This window comes from Rhizophagus irregularis, chromosome 13, assembly GCF_026210795.1.
Source record: "Rhizophagus irregularis chromosome 13, complete sequence".
In the NCBI taxonomy this organism is placed as follows: Eukaryota; Fungi; Glomeromycota; class Glomeromycetes; order Glomerales; family Glomeraceae; genus Rhizophagus; species Rhizophagus irregularis.
The window spans coordinates 4,970,850-4,987,817 of NC_089441.1; the positions used below are offsets into that span (position 1 = coordinate 4,970,850).

Sequence of the window (16,968 nt, forward strand, 5' to 3'; positions counted from 1 at the left end):
GGTATGCTCTAAAATTAGATCATTCCCTAATTTTACATATAATAATTACTGATGAATGGAATTTCAAAAGGTTTTCTCAAGTGGAAGATGTTTGGATACTTGATAAATTGGTATATGTCAATATCATCAAATTTGAAAATACCATTTTTTCAAGTTCCAACAATACTAAAGAATGATAAACTCTTTACAAGGAAATACTCCCCACAAAGTCATCTTTTATATTATTAATATAGCATACTTATGACTCGAACCAAACCAATTAATGACAAAATTTTTTTTTAAAAAAAAAATCCGAGAAATTAATTTCTCCGTGGTTTTAGATCTTAAGGAAGTATGCTTTTTTTTCAAAAAAAAAAAATTTCACGATTTTATAATTGCACATTATCATCTGATTTACATATTAATTTATGTAGTACGTGTGATAAAAAAAGCATATCCATTATCATAACAAAAAAAAAGCCTCAAAGTTTAACCCCTTTTATCCTCTGCTTCCCTAAATTTTAAAAAGCGCTTTACAAAAAAAAGAATCTCAACTTTAAAATCTTATCGGGATTTTATCGTTATACTTAATTGAACGATAATCCTTTCTTAAATTTCCCAAACAGTCTGGAATAAACAAAATATCTTTCTTTAAAAAGATCTTGAAATTATTTCTTGATTTGCATAACGACATCTTGTTTCTTTTTTTTTATATACCTACAATACTAGTAAGCTTAGTCCATCTACCTTTCGATTAGCATAGTTTTCGAAATATTTTACTTACTTATCTCTTTACAAAAACTCATCACTTATAAACTTGTTTCCTTAAAATACTTTTAGTAGCAAATCAACACAAAAATGTCTTCCGCCGTTCGACCAAAACGAAGACAAGACAACGGTTATCAATCCTTCACAAACTCAAATCAAAGGTAAATTCTGTTAAAAGTCTATATTCTTTACGTTTACTTTTAATGATCTTACGCGCAGTAAAAGTATATAAAAATTTAATATCATAAACCTATTCTTTTTAGTCATAACAACCGAAATACCAAAAAATGGAACAATAATAATAATAATAGTAATAATAATAATAGTAATAATAATAATAATCAACACCCTGTTAATATGCCACAGAGAAATCAACCTATTTCTCCACAAGCACAGCCGCCTGTTAGTAATAATCATCATCATAACAACACTCCAATATCAAATAACGCTAAACCCGTCGAGCAAACGTTACATGACGAAGCTTCTGTTGAGCATATGCATGATCGACTAATGTTCCTGCTCGTAAATTTTGTTGTACGTAATTATTTTTTGTAAATTTTTTTATAATAATTGTTTTGTATATTTTTTTGTATTTTAAAATTTACTTTATTATTTTATTATTAAATATAATTTAGGGGATGAATGTTGTAGTAACGGTCAAGGGCGGAGTAAAATATCAAGGTCTATTCAAATCAGCTAGTACGAAGGCAGAATTAAGTGTTGTATTAAAAATGGCCCGAAGAGTGCTAACAAAAGCAGAGGAAAAAACCGTACAGAACCGTGTTATACCTACATATCTAATAATGGCAAAAGACTTGATGGAAATTCATGCATGCGGTGTTGATTTTACCACATGTGACGGAGATCGTGAAGGTATTTTGAGCGTTTTTTTTTTCTTTCTTTTTCTTTTTCTTTTTTTTGAGAAAAATACTGAGTTTTTTTTGTCTATCTAAAATATACCTATGTATAAATTAATTGCATACATATAATAATAGGGACAGGATTAGGAACTGGTTTTAGAACTGATTCAGATATCAGTGGTAGATCAGAGATAAGAGAACGTGAATTACATAAATGGACTCCAGATGAATCGGGAGAGTTAATGAAGGGCTTAGAATATCCTTTCTTATTTTACTAATTGCGCTTATTTATTTATTTATTTATTTATTTATTTAATCGGCTTTGGTATGAATCACTTATTATTCCTTAATTTCTTTGCACGGATGATATAAATTCAGAATCAGGAAATGCTTCTTGGGACCAATTTGCAGCAAATGAACAATTGTTTGGTATAAAGACAGATTTCAACGAAGAAATTTATACCACAAAGTTAGATCGATCTAGAGCTGACTTTAAAGAACGAGAACGCCAGGCAATCGCGATAGCAAATGAGATTACAAGGGTATTTATCGCCTCGAGGTTTGAAATTACATAATAAAATTTAACCCGTTTTTATTAAAATAGTCATCTACAACGAATGTTCACATGCTTGAGGAACGTGGCTTTATTTTAGAAGAAAACCAAATGGATGAGGAAGAAAGGTTAGAGTAACAATTATGATCAAATAGTAATAATTTAAAATAATAGAGTATTATTCTCATGCCGACCTTATTAATGTTAGATACGGAGCAGTTGTTCGAAATCGAGATCCGAACAAATATACGCCGCCTCACCTACGAAAAATACAAGAACAGCAGTTACAGAATGGTGCTCCTGTTGTCAAGAAACCAGAGCCTACTAAAGAACCTGCTAAAGAAGTTAAGATAAAATCTGCAGAAGAAACTAAACCCACAAAACAAACACAACCCCCAACAACGACTACTACTGCTACTGCTACTGCTACTGCTACTGCTACAACACCACCTGCAACAGCTACTACACAAAAAATACCTCCATTTTCTTCAAGTTCAGCGTTGCCAAACCCTGTTCCGAGGGTAAGTTATAAAACAAACGATATCAAATATAAACGAAAGTAATTTAATAAAATCGACTTTTCATTTATAGAAAGCTGGTGTTGATGCTGAGGGTAAACCTATTGAAGGTATTTTTGAATATATTTTTTTATCAGTTAAAAAGATTCTGTGCTAATTGAATTTTAATATAAAATCCTCAGATCAAATTGTCAAGACATTCCGACAATTTGCTACGAATGAAAAAGAACGTTTACAACAAAGAATGCAAGCTATAAAAAAAAAAGATATGGATGAAAAAGTGGATGAATTACGAAAATGGCGTCAAACTTTTAAGGTTTGTTTATTAAATGAATTTTTAATAAAGAGAAAATCATCATCTTCTTCATGATGATTTTTAATTTTTTATTTGTTAATTATTATAGCTTAATTTACCATTACCACAAGATCTTCTTCCCATAATGACGAAAGATAAAACCAAACAGCAACAACTTACAGCTGAATCTGCAACTGCTTTGAATGAAAAGGATAAAGATAAAGATTCAGAAAAGCAGAAAGACAAGGAGAAAGAAAAATCGGATAAAGAGAAAGAGAAAGAAAAGCAACAAGAAAAGGATAAAGATAAAGATAAAATCAAAGATAAGGATAGTAAACCTAAAGATCGAGTTATTCATACTCAAAATTTGGAACCAAAGATGAAGCCAGAAATTAAAATTGAAGAAGATAAATCACAAAAAGCGAACGGAGATTCGACAGAATCCAAATCAACAAATGATAAAATTTCTGATAAACCTGTATCCGCAGCTGACAAAGCTCCACCACAATTTCCTGGCCGAACATCTGCTGCAACTTCTAAACTCAACGCGAAGGCGAATGAATGGAAACCTAATCCTAATGCGGCAAGTTTTACACCGGTACGACTTGCCGTATCAAGTTTATTTTACTTAATTAGATTTATTAGTTTTATTTTGTAGAGTAATTATGATTTATTTTTATTTTATTATTATTATTATTATTATTTTCTCATTGTAGATTACTCCCAATACACAGGATAAAAGATCTCCTGGATCTGTATGTATTATATTTTAACGAGCATTTTTTTATACATAATATAATTAATTCACTTAACATCTGGATATAATGATTATAGTCTCCATTTTTCGTTAATCGGCAGTTAAAGAAGAATACCGCTACGCTCAAAGATGGCTTTACTCCTTTCCAAAAAGGTAAACCAATAGCTAATCCTAGTTCAATAAGTAAGTGTAGTTTTCGATCGAAATTCTATTTTGTCGCGCTTTTTATAAGTTATAACATTTATTGAAATTTCGATTTATTATAGCGCCTACCTGGCCCTTCGGCAGTAAACCTTTTAGGCATCAATTTGCTGTCACAAATAATTACGAAGAAGATATTTATGCGCAAGGTACCGTGACTCAAGGATTCGGATTCGCATATCCTGTTGGGCACTATCGTTACCCTCCAAACGCACAATTTGTTAGTGTCCCACCTATTCCAATGCAACAAGGCGCGCCTATACCATATATGCAACCAGGGGTGGGTTTAGGCAAAATTTATTAATAAATTATTGTATTTTTTAATAACTAATGAATAATTCATTATTACCTGATAGCAGTTTGTCCCAGGTATGCCTTTTACTACAGCTCCTATGCCTCCAACTGGTGCACCCCGTAAGTTTAAATCTTAAATTTGTCCGTTACAATATTAAATTAAAAATTTCTCAACCATTTTATGTTAACAGCTATGTATAGTGCACAACTTCCTTCAGTGATGCCACGTATGTATACATTTTTGTGTTGGAATTTTCGATCAATATTAATTGACATAATTGATATTTATTAATAGAACATTTCGGATCACAAGGGTATCCATCTCCCGGACGTACGCCAATGGTACCAGCTACTATGCATCCTCAAATGTACCAACCATATCAGAATCCACATGGTAAGTTCAATATTTAATTTAATATTAATAGTTTTTACTAGATTTCATAGAAATTAATATATTTTAATAGCAATGCCACCAATGATGCGATTTCCACACGACATGGTCCCACACGTCCCACCAAATGGCGTGATGATGGGTCAGAGACCTGTGATGATGGAGCCGCATTATGTACAACCTGAAGCTGCACCGATGGGTAATTATTATTTTTTACAAATTTTTTTTTAAAAAAAATCATCTAATTCGTTTCTCTGATCAAAATAAATTTTTTTACTAGAAGGTATGCCAGCTTCAGAACCAACAACGACTCAATAAAGTGAATCGTTGAATCAATAAACAATTTTGTACGTGTATAGTTTATAAAATGGGAATTTAATGAGGACAGGATTTATATATTAAATTACGAACATTTATTCCTGGTCTTCTTTATTTCTTTTTAAAATTATTCGAATTTTTTTTTTTAATTCGAACTATTTGATGGGAACTATTTGATGGGAGCTATTTGATGGGAGCTATTTGATGGGACTCGGTAAAAAAAAAGAAAAAAAAAATTATTTTTGGAAAACATTGTGAATAACTAAAAAAAAAATAATCAATTCAGGATGTACATATTTGAGGAATTTATTTTATGGATTTTTTTTTGTTTGGACAAAAAAATTTGAGCTTGGATATTTGTAAAGTTAAAAATTCCTCGTAGCATTTACATCCAATTTTGTATAGTATTGAACAACAAAAAAAAGTTAATGACGAAAAAAGTTTATGGCATATATGGCATATAACAGCCATGGACAAAAATTTTGTTTTTTTTTTGAATGAATTTTCTAATGATTTAAATATTTTAGTCTTTCTAAAGAAAAAAAAAAGATCATTTACAAGGAACATTTTATCACTGTGTACTTTGAAGGTCTAATAACTTTCATAGAATTTTTTTTTTCTCTATTTTTTTTTTTTTTTTTGTCATAAATGTAAATAATTTCAGCATGACAAAAATAGATTATTAATAGCATTAAAAGAAAATATGACATTCAAAAACAATTATTTCCTTTTGTTTCTATCAAAATTATTATTTTTGATTAATTGTTTCCTTTTTTCTTTATGATGATATCTTGAATGCTCATTACTACGAAGTTGTTCATCTTTTTCTTTATCTAGTATTTCCCATAACCAATTAGGGTACTCGTCATCGGGTAAGGCTATAGGGTCCGCACCATCTTTATAAAAATTTAATCCTTTGAGAATTGTTCCTGCAGGTACTGAAGATGGAGTCCGTTGAATTTGCTGTTGAGATTTCAAATTTGATGCTTTTAATATAAAAACTAGTCAGTAATGTAAGATTTTTACAAAAAAAACTATCGAGTTTAAAAAATAATAAAAAAACCAAAAAAAAAAATTTACCTGTAGAATAATTGGATGTGTAAGAAAGTAAAAAGGGACAAAACTTTTTATTATTTGCTTTATAAAAACAGGAAACTCTCAATTTACTTAGAAACTTCTTCATTTTTAAAAATTTGGTGGACGCGCTGATTTGAAATAATATACGTGTGACTTATCATGTGATATTGTCATTATAATGATATATATTAATGCTATCAAACGTATCAAACGTGTATTAACGTATTTCGTATTTAACATCTTTGAGCAATGATGTCTCAACAAACTTTGGAACACCCGGAAGCTTTGGTTTTGAATAATATGACTGTTTATCCAAATCCAACAAATCCCGATCTGAACAATACGCGCCTTTGGCTTCGCAATGCACTTGCAAATGTTCCGGTATTTTTCACCTTTTAATAATTCAGTTTACTGTCATTCCGTTTTTTTTTCTCTTGCTTTAACGATTTGAACTTTCAGTATTTGCATCAAGATCGAGTATTTCGGGACGTTGATGCTACACTGGCAGTTTTTAAAGCATTGATCCCAAAAACTGATATCTACGGTAAGTAATTAAATCGTTTACTTGATTTTTATATAACTTGAAGTTTTGAGGAGTTACGAGTTTATGTCGTGAATATAAATTCCATTGTAAGTTACTTTTCGAAGGGATTCGGGATTACAACAGAAATATACAAAAGAATTGTAGTTATTCTTTTGATTAGAATATCATAAGATCAAATTGAGATATATATGGGACCGAAGTCGTTTAATATAATTCTCACAATAGATATGTGATCTCAATTTCTTCAAGCCCACGACGATGGCACGGTTGAAGTTTTATTATGTCTTTACGGAACCATTCCAATCACGTTTAGATCGACACCATATAATATTCCCGTAGCCTTTTGGATTCCAACGGACTATCCTATGGTTCCACCGATTGCATTTGTGGTTCCAACATCTAATATGTTAGTGAAAAAATCTCAACATGTTGATGTTAGCGGTCGCTGTTCTCACCCTTACCTAGAACATTGGAATCCGCCACCACATAATGAGGTCTGTTTTAAACTGCATGTATTTCATCAAAGTTTATCATATTTTAATTTTACTGATATACTTTTTCTTTTCTTTATTTGATTATGAAAACATTAATTTTATAGGAATCCAATCTTGTTTCACTTTGTTCGCTTTTGCAAAATATATTTGGACAAAACCCACCTGTATATACTAGACCTACATCACAACCATCACTACCTGCACCTCCACCACCACCTCCATTGTTACAGCAACCTGTAAACGGAATACAACAACATTCACCTGTTCTTCGGGCATATTCTCCAACACCGCCTCCTTTACCACCTCCACCGCCATATCAACCTTCTTCAAACATGAATGTAAATAGACCGAGAAGTCATAGTTCCACTATTCCTCCCGTTCTACCAATTTCACGTTACGCAACAACGGTATTGGAAATTTCAATTTCTTTAATCACTTTGTTAGTTTTTTTTTTCATTTTTACTAAAATTAAGAAATGGGAAAAAAATTTATTACGAATAAAATGAAGTCACCGTTACCAACTAGAAGTTCTTCTTTACATCCACAAATTTCCAATGAATCTCAACTTTCCGTACCAAGTATACTTGATACTCCACCACTTCCTATCATTACTCCATCACCAGCTCCTTTACCAACAACTCAAAATCCAGAATTGGTAAAATTACAATCAATGGTTTACGATAAAGTAAAACATAAATGTGAGGAATATGTCCAAAAAACGTCACCGGAGTTGAATAGGAATATGTCAATTGGTGAACATTTGAATCAAGATCAAGAACGTATTATTGAGGAAAGGAAACAATTGATTGAAAAAGATGCTAGAATAAAAGAGAAAACAGAAATTTTAAGGGGAAAAATTGCAGAAATTGATAAATTAATAGAACAAGCTAAGAATATGCCCGATGTGTCAGTTGATGATATTCTATGTGGAACCACTATAGTTTATAATCAGTTAAGTGTATTTTTATATTATTATTTATGAACAAATTAAAATCGTCATATTTATCGATAAAATTTTGTTGTTTATTTATAGATTATTTGATTTAATAGCGGAAGACAATGCAATAGAAGATGCAACTTATTATTTAGGGAAAGCATTAAGCAGTGAGAAAATAGATTTGAATTCATATATGAAGGTAAATTTATATTTTATATTCTAAAAGTAATTTTTTTTTAAGAATATATTTATTCATATTCATATGTAATTATTATAAAGAACATTCGAACTCTTGCACGTGAACAATTTATGCGTAGAGCGTTGATTCAAAAGGTTCGCAGACAAGCTGGATTGGATAAAATTAATAAGCCATGATTTACGATAGGTTAGTAACTCAAAAAAAATTTTAGATTCACAGAATAATAGGCCTTTTATTTTATTCAATAATATTAATCTGATATTTGGTTTTAGAAGACTTGGATGATAATTATTTGAATTTTATAAATAACATTTTATTAGGTTGTAATCTAATATAAATATATATGTATTAATTTCATTACAAAAAATCATAACATTAAATTTAAGTTATTAAATTAGATCAATCGTGACTGTATTTTTATTTAAAAATTTGTTTAATTATTTACATATCCGAAATGATTAAAAATATTCAAAATATTCGAAACTTATTTGACCTATTTTTATTATTTGAATTTGAATTTTATAAATAACATTTTATGAGGTTGTAATCTAATATATATATGTACGTCTTAATTTCATAACAAAAAAATCATATTAAATTTAAATTATTAAATTAGATCAATCGTGACTGTATTTTGATTTAAATTTTATGAATAACATTTTGTTAGGTTGTAATCTAATATATATATGTACGTATTATTTCATAACAAAAAATTATTAAATTAGATCAATCGTATTTTTATTTAAAAATTTGTTTAATTATTTACATATCCAAAATTATTAAAATATTCGAAACTTATTTAACCTATTTTATCAAAATCAATCAATTACAGCTTCATATTCTATAATATGATTAAAAAATAGATTTTTATTATTATCATCACTATCGATCTCATAATTATAATAATAAAGTTTCAAAGTATAAATAGTTACAAGACATTCCTCTTCTACAATTTCGAAAATTTGGAACGCTGAGATTTGTTAAATGTAGTGTCTATTATCGTTTATTCGGTATCAGGTAATTCCACTACAACCGGTGCATATTCTCCTTCCTCCTCTTCTTCCTCTCGAGCTGTTTCTTCGTCAACAATTTCCCAATTAAATCTTTGATTAAGAAAACCTCTAAATTTTTCAAATCGACGTCTTAAAACATGTAAATTTTCTAAATTTTGTTGCGATATTGTATCTGTTGACAATACTTCCAAAATATTTCGACGGAAATTCTAAATTAAAAAAATATATATTATATATATATGGATTACCCCAGTTTATTACTTGTATTACCTTTAATGCATGAGTTAAATAATTATTTTCAGTCACTATATTATGAAAAAAATCTCGTGGACATTCTTCAAGTTGGTATTTTAATACATCTATAAAAAAATTGATGAATAAATTAATGAATAAATCACGACGCATACATCTTAAAAATATATTATATGTGTACCAAGAAAATCAGTAAATATTGTATCCACATATTTTTCTATCGCTTCTTGGCATGAACAAATCAATAGAACTATATTTTTCCATTGCATAAATCCTGCATAGTTTTCTGCAATTAAAAAGCATATAAAAGCTAATTGCAATTCTCCTAATAATTCCTTATGATCTAAATTTAAAAAAATTTTGCGTTTCAAAATTGTGAAAAAGTTCTCTCAAAAGAAAAAAAATACACACATATATATACATACCATTATTGTAAACATTTTTAAATAAATCGGATAAAAGCCAACTTTTATCTTGGCTATATTTTGTGACTTCTTGACCTGTAGCACCAGGCCTCCAACTTTTTTTGAGGTCAAATTTTGTAAATAAAATCATATCATTTTCTTCATGTTTCAAATCATTTAATTTAAGTAACTCTTCTTCATCAACAGTAGATGATGAGACATTAGTTACTTTCCCTTCACGAGGCAATATAATAGAAATAAGGCGAGGAGTTATAAAATTCGTTAAATGAACCCATTTTTGAAAATTCGTAGGTGGTGATAAGGGATAGGGTCCTAAAAATGGATCAAATTGACGCATATCTTTAAGGAAAAAAAAAATTTTTTTTAGAATCATTCTAGTTTTTATAAAAAAAAATTTACTTCTAAAAAAAATTACCCGATTTTAATAGTTCATCCGTCGGTTCATCTTTTTTAATATCCTCTAATGTACAATCCCAATATTTGATCACTATCTAATTCAATTGATGTGAATTAAAGATTTATATTCATAAATTTAAAATAATAATAACTCACTTCCTTTGAATCATAAAATTTGAAAAATCCTGTTTTAAGTCCGGAAGTACCAGACTTATCTGAAGTACTAAATAAAAAGAAATTATTAACAATACGCGTCTAAAATATGATAGTAATTTACATAATTGCCTATAACAAACCTATAATATACAAAATGTAGACCGGGAGGAATAAGCTTCACTCCTTTAAACTTTGGTCCTATTTTCCAACAATTGTTATCTATGCCGAACTTAAACGCAAGGTAATACTCGTAAGTTTGATAAGCAAAAAAAAAACTGTTACCCTAAAAAAAAATTAATGGAAACCTCCATTCCTTCGGGCGCGTTCAAGAAAAGCAAGAACGCGCCTTTATCGAATAAGGCTTGCGCCGTTTCTTGATCCATTAAACAAGAAAATTGAATAATTTTACGATAATTTAGTGCGAATTTCTCGGATTTCTGGTAATTTCTTGTGTTACATAGCTAACGTAAGTAATCTGTGTTCTGTGATAAATTATGTCACGTAAAAAAAAATAAACCAACCCTCATTTTAAATGATTTATTTATCTATACATTTTGTTTTTACAAATTCATAAAAAAAAAGATATAATTCACATTATTATTCTTCCATTTATTATATTTAAAAAGTTTATTTATATTAACCAAATATTATATAAAATTTTATTAAGCTTATTCGTCAGGAACTAGAAATAAAAAATAATTTGATTCAATTGAATTAGAAAATTTTAAAATTTCTTATTAAATAATTTATTCTTAATAATAATTTTACCTTCAATTTCTCCGCTTTCAACTGAATCGCTAAGATCTTTAGGAGATTGACTGCATAAAAAACAATAATTAATTATGTTGAAACTAAGAAAAAAATAATAAAATAATACACAATGCTAACCCATCAACAGTGCACCCAACACTATTACAAGTGCCCAAAATTTCTTTTACTGTTCCCTTGAGAGATTTAGCAAAAGACTTGGGATGCATTTGGCGAGCAATTTCAATAACTTCATCCAAAGAAATATTTCCAGAATGTTTAATATTCTTTTCTTTCTTACGATCTCTTGGAGGTTCTTTAAGAGCTCTGATAATTAAAGATGAAGCGCTTGGTACTACGGAAACAGCAGCTTGACGATTTTGAATTGTCAATTTAACTGTAACACGTAAACCCTTCCAATCGGCTGTAGCCTTAGCAATGTCTTCACCGACCTTCTTGGGAGCCTTTATTTTGAAAGATAATAATTTAACTATCAGTGATCTTATATTTAATTTTTAACGATGTCATTTGTCATTATTGTTGATATTAATATTATAAATTTAAATTCTATTGAAATTAAAAATCGATCAATTGCTCCAAAAAGATCATGATCAATTAAAAAAAATATTCAAGATATACCAAACCAAGAGGACCAATTTTAGGAGCGAGGGAACTGGAAGCACCAACTTCACCACCAGTAGCTCGAAGATAAACTAAGAATTTTTTTTATATTATCAGTTTATCTTTCTAAATTCACTTCCATCTTATTAATCAAATTCTAATATACTTAACTAATCTTCACTTCATTTGGATCGATCTTGGGTGCCATTTGTTGAGTATTCTTCTTACCAACGGCCAAAAAGAGGAAGATCTAAAAAATTTCTTTAAAAAATTTTATATTTGAATTTGTGAAACCTAATTGATCTCACGTGATTAAATTAAGCTACTTTTACTCGTTCTTTTTTTTTTATTTATTACAATAAAAGATGTCTACAACTTCAGATCCAAAACGTCCCAATGCAATCGTTCAATATACACCCCCTGTAAAACATATTGATGAAATTGATCCTGAGCTTTATGGAACATTTTCACTAATATTAAGTAAGTTTATATAAGTCATACAATTATTTATATTTTTTGTTAACTTAAAATAACGTTAATATAGGCTTCGTGGGTTTAATTTTTAAGGTAAGTTTATTAATTTTTCTAATATTGTAAAATCTTTATTCTGATTATTTCATTTAATTAGATAAAATGGTCATCCTGGGCAGCATTCATTTTTGGAATTATTTCTATAACAAATGAGAGAGCATCCGATCAAGATCCAAATGCCGGGCGTACCGCTTTTTCTAGTCTTTTGTAATTATGCAACTTATAAAATTTTTTATAAAACGGATTAAAGTCGACCTATCTAATCCGAATGTTCTCTTTTTCAGGTTTGCTACATCTGGATTGGGTATTAATTATTTGTACCTGTTTATAAGAATACCTGATCCAACGAATCAATCAGATAAATCATAAATCTTAATTTATTCAGTATTATTATTAATTTAATTTAATAAAATAAAATAGATTTTTTTTTTACAGTAATTTATTAATTTACATGAATCACACAAATTGTATTTATCGTTAAAAAAACGATTTGTTTATTTTATTTATACAGAAAGACATGTAATATTGTAATAATAAAAAAATCTATATTTATAAACAATCAGAAATATTATAAATAAGTTAACAATCTACTTAATGACACATAAATTACTTTATATAATCTGAAATATTAAGAAACGTTTCCCCCATATATTAAATAGACCTTTTACCCGTTTACAATACTTTACTTTTTTCCCTACACCGCCGTTAATAAAAATAAATTCACCTAAAAACTTTTGATGCCTCATAGACTTAGACAGCAGATACAATCTAAAAACATTTATTATTACATTTAAATTCGTTAATTAATATAACAGATTAAAAACATTTTCAAAAATTACTCATTATTACCTCATCAGCCTTTTGTAAAGCTTCAATCATTTTCTTACATTCTTTACGTCTTTGTTGTGTGAATTCACTTTCCTTAAGTAACTCGTCCAAAACGTCTGCTTTGTATAACTCTTGTAATAATTCACGTTGAAGTTCTTCCTTTGCGTGATAAACAAGATTAAGCATGACCGCTTTTGGCACCATATCTACAAGAGTTTTCTTCACGATATTATAATATGATTGAATAAGTAATTCTAAAATAAGATATTATTAAAAAAAATTTTTTGAACAAATTAATATTATAAAGTATTAAAGATTATTCTTCTAATATTCATGTTACTTACTAATCACTTCCGTTTCCATAATTTCACGTTCGGAAAGGTTTCCGGTAGCTTTAAGGACTGGCGGTGGCTAATAGCAAAAAAAAAATATATATATCAAAAATATTATGATAAAATAATAAAATTAATTTATAGATCTATACCGCATCCATAACACCTGGCTTTTTCTTTTTTGAACCAGTAAAGAAACTTCCAAAGAATCCTGTGTTAGCAGGTTCGGGCTCAGCTAATGGATTTATAAGAGTGTTCAAAGTATTTCGCTTATTGTCAGCAGGATTTATTGGTTTAGGATTTAACTTTTCGTTAATAACCGTCATAGCTGTATGACCGTTTATAAAGTCAGGATGTGCCGTGTTTATATAACTCGCCTCCATACTATGGATTAAATTATAAATTTAGTAATTTATACATGAAAAAAATTGCGGTTATGGCTATTTGAATAACTTACGATACAAGATCCTGAACAAGTTTATTTGTTGGTACCATGGACTTTTTATAAAAATTAATTACAACTGAGTAAAATTTCTCTTTTAAACCCGGGAATCGTTTGTACACCTAAATCATAAAGTATTTAGAATTAATAATTGAGATAAAACATCACGCTCAAAAGATTAGTATTTACCGGTTTCTGCAACAGTTGACCTAAAATGCGGACCAATTCGTCATAAACTAAAGTTACACATTTCAAACTTGGTTCTTCAAGACGTTTTATTTGATTCCTAATTATGACTTCGAATGCAGTAGTAGCGACGAATAGAGCTGGAGAGGATCCCTATTTAGAAAAGACAAAGCTGTTAGATCTTGCCTAAACGGTATTTTCAATTCGATTAAAAATTAACATTTGAACTACAATATAATACTAAATACAATTCAATTACCGAGGAATTATAGAGAATTGTCCTAATATCAACATCTTTCACTTGATCAAAAGGATCTATTGATTTTACACCATTTGAATAAACTTCATGGAAAACAAAGCTTATACGCGCACCACCTGCCAATTCGAATGAAGATAATTCGTTGGAATTGCCATCAATTATAGTGCGGAATTCTGAACAAAATTCGGTGATTATATTTAGAACGAGGTTTGCATGATTATGGCCACCATCGTTTATTGGATCACCAAGCGTTAACAATTCATTTTGGTATTTCAATAATGTCGCTTGAATTTTAGCTTTAATTTCAGGAAGTGTAGTGCGAATATGATGCATAAGTATCTAAGATTAGGAAAAACATATTTAACAAATGCAAAATTAATTATTAGTGGAATAACAGAAGCTAATAAAGTTTGAAAAAAAAAATAATATATACCATATTCAATTTACGAGCAAGGAATGGTGTACCACAATACTGTGCTTTGCTCTTATACGCTGGGTGATCTTCGAAGTATTTACGTTCATTTTCCAAAGCAGATGTAATGGCTTTTTTAGTTTCAATATCCTTTTGACCACGATTTACAACAGGTACATAACCTATGTATTTACGATAATTAGAAATTTATAATGAACATTTTATGATAGTTTAGTAGTTACAAATTAAGGAAGAGAAGATAAAAAGTACAATAATCCTACCAAGTCGTAAAGGAATAATACGTCCGGCCAAGATGTCTACAACATCTGTTCCTTGATCCCTATAATAAACAAGAAGATAATTTATAGTCAATAAATAATATACGAATATATAACTTGAATAAGATAAATTCAAAACCTTACATAAGATCAACTTTTGTAAGAACACCAATAGTCCGTGATCCTAAAAAAATTTAAATGTTAAAAAATATTTAATATTTAGTAATATAACATTTTAATCAATATTTACCTTCAGGATCAACTTCACGAGCCATTTTGAGCCCATCTGAATTTGCTAAATCAGTATTTGCTGGTGTAACTGCGAGAATGATAGAATTTGGTTTAGTGATATACTTCAATATCATTTCACGAATCTGCTTTTCGATATCTTTTGGTTGATCACCAACAGGAACCTAAAATTTTGTTATAGAGTATATAAAATAATATAAAGTTAATCCAAATTAAAAGAAATCGGATTTAGATGTCTAAATCATACCTTTGTAAGACCGGGCAAGTCAACAAGAGTCAATGTGAGCACATTAGGAGAGTATACTCTTAAATTGATGGGTTGTGAAGAAATACCTATACGGAGGGAGTAATAATATATTATAAAACGCGTTAATTTAAGAAATGTTACAAAAAATACACATTATTCTTTTTTAAATTATGAGTCGATAAACAACTAACCGGCATTTTTTCCAGTTTTCAATTCAGTGTCCTTTACAATCTCTTCTCGAATTTTATCAAAATCATAAAATTTTTGACCGGGAATATGTAAAAATTCACCCCATTCATCACCTTCTTTTGAATCTAAAAAAAGAATAAAAAAAGTTAATAATCTAATAATTGAAATATTAATGAAGATTAATGATCAATTACCTTTAGGCTTAGTATCTTTAGTTACACCATTTGGTTTAGGAGTTTCACCATTTGTTTTAGGAGTATCATTATTTGGCGTTTCATTCGCCGGACGATTGATAAGTTGTAAGACCTTTTTGATAAAAAAGTAAAACATTAATTTAAGTAACCTTTCCAATAATATAAATTCTTTTTAATTACCATACTAAAAGATGATAATGAAACTAAATAAATTTAATAAGAAATGACATACCAAAGGTCTTCGAGTAACAATTCCTGTCCCCCTAGGTAAAAAGTCACGACCAACAATATTTTCTAAAACGGAACTTTTACCACTCGATTGTGAACCAATAACTATAATCTGTGGTAAATCTACCGGGTTCTGAACGCCAACAGTAGCAAAAGCGTCCTGAAGTTTATTAACTGTAAAAGTATTAAATAAAATTCGCTGAATAAACACAGTAGCATTACAACTTAAAATACCTGTTTTAATTAAAGTAGTGTCCATCGATAAAGTCTATATATTTCTGGTGAACTTTATTTTTTATTAAACGGTACAGGTAAAAAAGTTAAAGGATCAAAGGTAAAGTTGCTTACTTTAACGAAAACAGTAATATCACCTCGACCCTTTTATGAAACCAGGTGTAAAAAAAAACTGGTTTTCCGGGTTTGTAAAAATTTTCTAATCTGGCCAATCACGCCAAGACCTAAGACCTTCCAACTTTTCAGCCCTATGATGATTAGGCTGATTAGGGAAGGATAAACCAAGTTTACAATACGTGATTTAATCGTTTAATGGAAGAATTTTCACGTGATGAGATAATGAGATAATCTCAATAAAGATATAAATATCTTTTTTTTTTTAAAAAAAAAAGTTTCTTAAACCCTTCTTCAATGTAAAAGTAGAATTAAATTTAGTGTTAAACATGGTATAATGATTGAAATAGTTGAGCTGTATTTTTTGACTATTATAGAGTATATTATATAGCAAAAAATTTAAATCTGGTTAACATCCATTTGGCGAAGGTAGTACCTTAGCATTTTTAT

At 29.1% G+C, this 16,968-nt stretch overlaps 7 protein-coding genes across 7 annotated transcripts; 3 read left to right on the top strand and 4 right to left on the bottom strand.

Annotated features, from left to right (window-relative positions):
- Positions 1-837: 837 nt before the first annotated feature.
- OCT59_005690 (uncharacterized protein) lies at positions 838-5,646 on the top strand (the record flags this gene model as incomplete). The annotated part of the gene is made up of 18 exons (XM_066138513.1): positions 838-908; positions 1,011-1,281; positions 1,383-1,620; positions 1,743-1,863; positions 1,969-2,149; positions 2,212-2,288; positions 2,369-2,681; positions 2,752-2,788; positions 2,861-2,994; positions 3,083-3,571; positions 3,690-3,728; positions 3,808-3,913; positions 3,997-4,211; positions 4,288-4,345; positions 4,417-4,452; positions 4,521-4,619; positions 4,690-4,815; positions 4,897-5,646. The coding sequence occupies 18 exons, from the start codon at positions 838-840 to the stop codon at positions 4,932-4,934; spliced, it is 2,649 nt and encodes an 882-aa protein (XP_065997630.1). The 3' UTR covers positions 4,935-5,646.
- Positions 5,377-6,134, bottom strand: OCT59_005691 (mitochondrial 54S ribosomal protein mL54). Its single transcript, XM_025334035.2, has 2 exons — positions 6,015-6,134; positions 5,377-5,920 (listed from the first exon to the last, which is right to left on the bottom strand). Exons 1-2 carry the CDS (start codon positions 6,115-6,117, stop codon positions 5,655-5,657), a joined length of 369 nt encoding a protein of 122 aa, XP_025178054.1. The 5' UTR covers positions 6,118-6,134; the 3' UTR covers positions 5,377-5,654.
- A 129-nt stretch (positions 6,135-6,263) lies between these two features.
- On the top strand, positions 6,264-8,588 carry OCT59_005692 (uncharacterized protein; the record flags this gene model as incomplete). Its single annotated transcript, XM_025317564.2, has 8 exons — positions 6,264-6,392; positions 6,471-6,555; positions 6,805-7,049; positions 7,154-7,456; positions 7,558-8,000; positions 8,083-8,185; positions 8,266-8,371; positions 8,458-8,588. 7 exons carry the CDS (start codon positions 6,264-6,266, stop codon positions 8,359-8,361), a joined length of 1,404 nt encoding a protein of 467 aa, XP_025178055.2. The 3' UTR covers positions 8,362-8,371; positions 8,458-8,588.
- Positions 8,589-9,013: 425 nt separating this feature from the next.
- OCT59_005693 (uncharacterized protein) lies at positions 9,014-10,836 on the bottom strand. The gene is made up of 8 exons (XM_025317565.2): positions 10,733-10,836; positions 10,568-10,656; positions 10,428-10,494; positions 10,291-10,366; positions 9,876-10,214; positions 9,632-9,793; positions 9,469-9,557; positions 9,014-9,407 (listed from the first exon to the last, which is right to left on the bottom strand). Exons 1-8 carry the CDS (start codon positions 10,808-10,810, stop codon positions 9,189-9,191), a joined length of 1,119 nt encoding a protein of 372 aa, XP_025178056.1. The 5' UTR covers positions 10,811-10,836; the 3' UTR covers positions 9,014-9,188.
- An 85-nt stretch (positions 10,837-10,921) lies between these two features.
- On the bottom strand, positions 10,922-12,047 carry OCT59_005694 (60S ribosomal protein uL11). The gene is made up of 5 exons (XM_025317566.2): positions 11,967-12,047; positions 11,814-11,887; positions 11,316-11,638; positions 11,196-11,245; positions 10,922-11,109 (listed from the first exon to the last, which is right to left on the bottom strand). The coding sequence occupies exons 1-5, from the start codon at positions 12,001-12,003 to the stop codon at positions 11,096-11,098; spliced, it is 498 nt and encodes a 165-aa protein (XP_025178057.1). The 5' UTR covers positions 12,004-12,047; the 3' UTR covers positions 10,922-11,095.
- Positions 12,048-12,152: 105 nt separating this feature from the next.
- OCT59_005695 (uncharacterized protein) lies at positions 12,153-12,894 on the top strand. Its single transcript, XM_025317567.2, has 4 exons — positions 12,153-12,275; positions 12,340-12,362; positions 12,424-12,533; positions 12,611-12,894. Exons 1-4 carry the CDS (start codon positions 12,161-12,163, stop codon positions 12,693-12,695), a joined length of 333 nt encoding a protein of 110 aa, XP_025178058.1. The 5' UTR covers positions 12,153-12,160; the 3' UTR covers positions 12,696-12,894.
- On the bottom strand, positions 12,765-16,429 carry OCT59_005696 (vacuolar protein sorting-associated protein 1; the record flags this gene model as incomplete). Its single annotated transcript, XM_025317568.2, has 16 exons — positions 12,765-13,094; positions 13,176-13,408; positions 13,499-13,565; positions 13,639-13,870; positions 13,944-14,050; positions 14,118-14,267; positions 14,374-14,712; positions 14,807-14,967; positions 15,067-15,125; positions 15,208-15,247; positions 15,314-15,476; positions 15,560-15,645; positions 15,751-15,873; positions 15,943-16,054; positions 16,175-16,344; positions 16,405-16,429. 16 exons carry the CDS (start codon positions 16,427-16,429, stop codon positions 13,077-13,079), a joined length of 2,085 nt encoding a protein of 694 aa, XP_025178059.1. The 3' UTR covers positions 12,765-13,076.
- Between the last annotated feature and the right edge of the window lie 539 nt (positions 16,430-16,968).